Below are 4747 nucleotides of genomic sequence, written 5' to 3'. Positions count from 1 at the left end.
GCGACGAGGCCAAGAATGGCTTCTCTCTGGAGGAGGTGTTACGCCTTGGAGGCACGAAGCAAGATTACCTAATGCTGGCTACTTTGGATGAAAATGAGGAGGTGGTGGATGGAGGCAAAAAGGGAACTATTGACGACCTTAAGCAAGGTGAACTGGAGGCGTTTATTCAGAATCTGAATTTGGCCAAATACTCAAAGTCTTTGATTGAAGAGGATGAACCAGAGAAAAAAGAAAATGCCAGCAAAAAAGAAGCAAAACTACTGAAGGTAGAGAAGAAAAAACAAAAAGCAACAGAAGGGAAAAAGACATCGGAAAAGAAGGTGAAAACTAAGACTGTACCAGAGCAGTGTCCTGAGAGCAGTACTGTCTCCAAAGCAAAGAAAGATAAACAAGCCGATGTGTTTGAATTTCTAGAGAGACAAGCACTGTTACTCAGGCCTGGGGGCAAGTGGTACGACATGGAGTACAGCAGCGAGTATTCCTCNGAACCGCAGGCTCCGGATGTCGTGTCCAAGTACAAAGCCCTGGCCCAGAAGCTGTATGAGCACGAAGTCAGCTTATTCAAGAGTAAGACAAGTAATCAAAAGGGAGGCTCTTCCACCTGGATGAAGGCCATCGTGTCATCAGGGACNCTAGCTGACAGGATGGCGGCCATGATCCTTCTGATCCAGGATGACGCTGTCCACACTCTCCAGTTTGTAGAAACCCTTATGAACCTTGTGAAAAAGAAGGGCAGCAAGCAGCAGTGCCTCATGGCGTTGGACACGTTCAAGGAGTTGCTCATCACAGACCTTCTGCCAGACAGTCGGAAGCTCCGGGTTTTCAGCCAGCATCCTTTCCACAAACTGGAAGAGTTGTNCAGTGGCAACAAGGACTCGAGAGATAGAAGACTGATACTGTGGTATTATGAACACCAACTGAAACACTTGGTAGCAGAGTTCGTTCAGGTCCTAGAGACTTTAAGTCATGATTCCTTGGTAACCACGAAAACACGAGCCCTGGTAGCTGCTCATGAGCTGCTCTGTGATAAACCTGAGGAGGAAAAGGCTCTTCTTGTGCAGGTGATAAATAAACTGGGAGATCCTCAGAACAGAATTGCCACAAAAGCTTCCCATCTGTTAGAAGTGTTACTTCGGAAGCATCCCAATATGAAAGGGGTTGTGTGTGGAGAGATAGAAAGGCTACTCTTTCGCTCAAATATCAGCCCCAAAGCTCAGTATTACGCAATTTGCTTTTTAAACCAAACGGTCCTCTCCATGAAGAAAGTGAGTTGGCTAACAAATTAATTGCTCTTTATTTTTGTTTCTTTCGGACTTGTATCAAGAAAAAAGACATTGAATCAAAAATGCTCAGTGCCATTTTAACAGGAGTGAACAGAGCATACCCGTACTCCCAGATAGGCGACGATAAAGTGAGGGAGCAGGTGGACACTTTATTCAAAGTGTTGCATGTTGTAAATTTTAATACTAGTGTGCAGGCTTTAATGCTACTTTTCCAAGTAATGAATTCTCAACAGACAATATCTGACCGATATTATACAGCTTTATACAGAAAGATGTTGGATCCAGGCCTGATGACATGTTCCAAGCAAGCGATGTTTCTCAACCTGATCTACAAATCTTTGAAAGCTGACGTCATGTTGCGCCGGGTGAAGGCTTTTGTGAAGAGGTTGTTTCAGGTTACCTGCACACAGATGCCGCCATTCATTTGTGGAGCATTNTATCTTGTGTCTGAGATCCTTAAAGCAAAACCAGATTTAAGAAGCCAACTAGATGATCATCCGGAATCTGATGAAGAAAACTTCGTTGACGTGGAAGATGACGGTGACAATGAAAAGTTTACCGATGCAGACAAAGAAAAAGCAACAGATGTAGTGAAGGAAGTAGAGTCGAAGGAGACGGAGCCCGAGAGCAGCGCAGAGACCGAGAGGCCGAAGGCCGCTTCCTGGGTGCACTTTGACAACCTGAAAGGTGGCAAGCAAATAAAGACATATGATCCATTCAGTAGAAATCCTTTATTCTGCGGAGCTGAAAATACAAGTCTTTGGGAGCTCAAAAAGCTATCTGAACATTTCCATCCTTCTGTGGCCCTTTTTGCAAAGACTATCCTTGAGGGAAATTGTATTCAGTACTCTGGGGACCCACTGCAGGATTTCACACTCATGAGATTCTTGGATCGATTTGTATACCGAAATCCAAAGCTACATAAAGGCAAAGAAAATACCGACAGTGTTGTGATGCAGCCCAAAAGGAAGCACTTTATGAAGAATGTCCGGGATCTTGCTGTGAATAGTAAGGAGTTCCTTGCAGAAGAAGAAAGCCAGATCCCAGTGGACGAAGTGTTCTTCTACAGGTATTACAAAAAAGCTGCTGTTGTTAAAGACAAGCAGAAACGCAATGCAGACGAAGAAAGTATAGAAGATATTGATGACGAAGAATTTGAAAATATGATTGACACATTTGAAGATGACAACTGCTTCACACCTGGGAAGGATGATATTGATTTTGCCAGCAATATGAAAAAAACAAAAGGAACTAAGGATGACTTGGAAGACTCGGAGAGTAGTGACGGCGAGCTTGGTGACCTAGATGACGATGAAGTTTCTCTCTAGGAAGTATGAATGATGAAGACTTTGAGATTGATGAAGATGGAGGAACATTCATGGATGTGTCAGATGATGCAAGTGAAGATGCCCCAGAATTTGCTGACGCCAGACCCAAAGCCAGTACTAAGAAAAGCAAGAGAAAGAGTGACGATGATTTTGACTTTGCTGGGTAATTTCGAGGACAAAAGAAAAAGAAGAAAAGTTTCAATGACTCCAGCCTGTTTGTCTCTGCTGAGGAGTTTGGCCATCTGTTGGATGAAAATATGGGCTCCAAGTTTGATACTATTGGCATGAACGCCATGGCTAACAAAGATAACGCAAGTTTCAAACAGCTCAAGTGGGAAGCTGAGCGAGATGTCTGGCTGCATAACAGAAATGTGAAAACTATCATCAAGAAAAAGAAAAATTTCAGGAAGAAGATGAAAGCCCCTCAGAAACCCAAACGGCAGAGGAAGTGACAGCTTCNATCTGACCGATATTATACAGCTTTATACAGAAAGATGTTGGATCCAGGCCTGATGACATGTTCCAAGCAAGCGATGTTTCTCAACCTGATCTACAAATCTTTGAAAGCTGACGTCATGTTGCGCCGGGTGAAGGCTTTTGTGAAGAGGTTGTTTCAGGTTACCTGCACACAGATGCCGCCATTCATTTGTGGAGCATTNTATCTTGTGTCTGAGATCCTTAAAGCAAAACCAGATTTAAGAAGCCAACTAGATGATCATCCGGAATCTGATGAAGAAAACTTCGTTGACGTGGAAGATGACGGTGACAATGAAAAGTTTACCGATGCAGACAAAGAAAAAGCAACAGATGTAGTGAAGGAAGTAGAGTCGAAGGAGACGGAGCCCGAGAGCAGCGCAGAGACCGAGAGGCCGAAGGCCGCTTCCTGGGTGCACTTTGACAACCTGAAAGGTGGCAAGCAAATAAAGACATATGATCCATTCAGTAGAAATCCTTTATTCTGCGGAGCTGAAAATACAAGTCTTTGGGAGCTCAAAAAGCTATCTGAACATTTCCATCCTTCTGTGGCCCTTTTTGCAAAGACTATCCTTGAGGGAAATTGTATTCAGTACTCTGGGGACCCACTGCAGGATTTCACACTCATGAGATTCTTGGATCGATTTGTATACCGAAATCCAAAGCTACATAAAGGCAAAGAAAATACCGACAGTGTTGTGATGCAGCCCAAAAGGAAGCACTTTATGAAGAATGTCCGGGATCTTGCTGTGAATAGTAAGGAGTTCCTTGCAGAAGAAGAAAGCCAGATCCCAGTGGACGAAGTGTTCTTCTACAGGTATTACAAAAAAGCTGCTGTTGTTAAAGACAAGCAGAAACGCAATGCAGACGAAGAAAGTATAGAAGATATTGATGACGAAGAATTTGAAAATATGATTGACACATTTGAAGATGACAACTGCTTCACACCTGGGAAGGATGATATTGATTTTGCCAGCAATATGAAAAAAACAAAAGGAACTAAGGATGACTTGGAAGACTCGGAGAGTAGTGACGGCGAGCTTGGTGACCTAGATGACGATGAAGTTTCTCTCTAGGAAGTATGAATGATGAAGACTTTGAGATTGATGAAGATGGAGGAACATTCATGGATGTGTCAGATGATGCAAGTGAAGATGCCCCAGAATTTGCTGACGCCAGACCCAAAGCCAGTACTAAGAAAAGCAAGAGAAAGAGTGACGATGATTTTGACTTTGCTGGGTAATTTCGAGGACAAAAGAAAAAGAAGAAAAGTTTCAATGACTCCAGCCTGTTTGTCTCTGCTGAGGAGTTTGGCCATCTGTTGGATGAAAATATGGGCTCCAAGTTTGATACTATTGGCATGAACGCCATGGCTAACAAAGATAACGCAAGTTTCAAACAGCTCAAGTGGGAAGCTGAGCGAGATGTCTGGCTGCATAACAGAAATGTGAAAACTATCATCAAGAAAAAGAAAAATTTCAGGAAGAAGATGAAAGCCCCTCAGAAACCCAAACGGCAGAGGAAGTGACAGCTTCNGGGTGATAATAAATTAAGATTATACTTACCCTTAATTTTTGCTAGTCAACCATTTTTCCTGATCTTTCTCTCTAACTCCATACATTCCAGACTGTTCAATGGATTTGTAATAAACTGTGGAAACAA

At 43.0% G+C, this 4747-nt stretch overlaps 1 protein-coding gene across 1 annotated transcript in view; it reads left to right on the top strand.

Annotated features, from left to right (window-relative positions):
* Cebpz (CCAAT enhancer binding protein zeta) overlaps positions 1–3064 on the top strand; it is a 4070-nt gene extending 1006 nt beyond the window's left edge. Inside the window, 3 exon segments of the mRNA XM_021217979.2 lie at positions 36–1251; positions 1254–2602; positions 2605–3064. Coding sequence (XP_021073638.1) covers positions 36–1251; positions 1254–2602; positions 2605–3063 — 3024 coding nt within the window. The 3' untranslated portion in view covers position 3064.
* The last annotated feature ends 1683 nt before the right edge of the window (positions 3065–4747 follow it).

The sequence above is a fragment of the Mus pahari genome, chromosome 18, assembly GCF_900095145.1.
Source record: "Mus pahari chromosome 18, PAHARI_EIJ_v1.1, whole genome shotgun sequence".
Lineage (NCBI taxonomy): Eukaryota > Metazoa > Chordata > Mammalia > Rodentia > Muridae > Mus > Mus pahari.
This window is presented reverse-complemented; position numbering and strand designations above follow the sequence as displayed.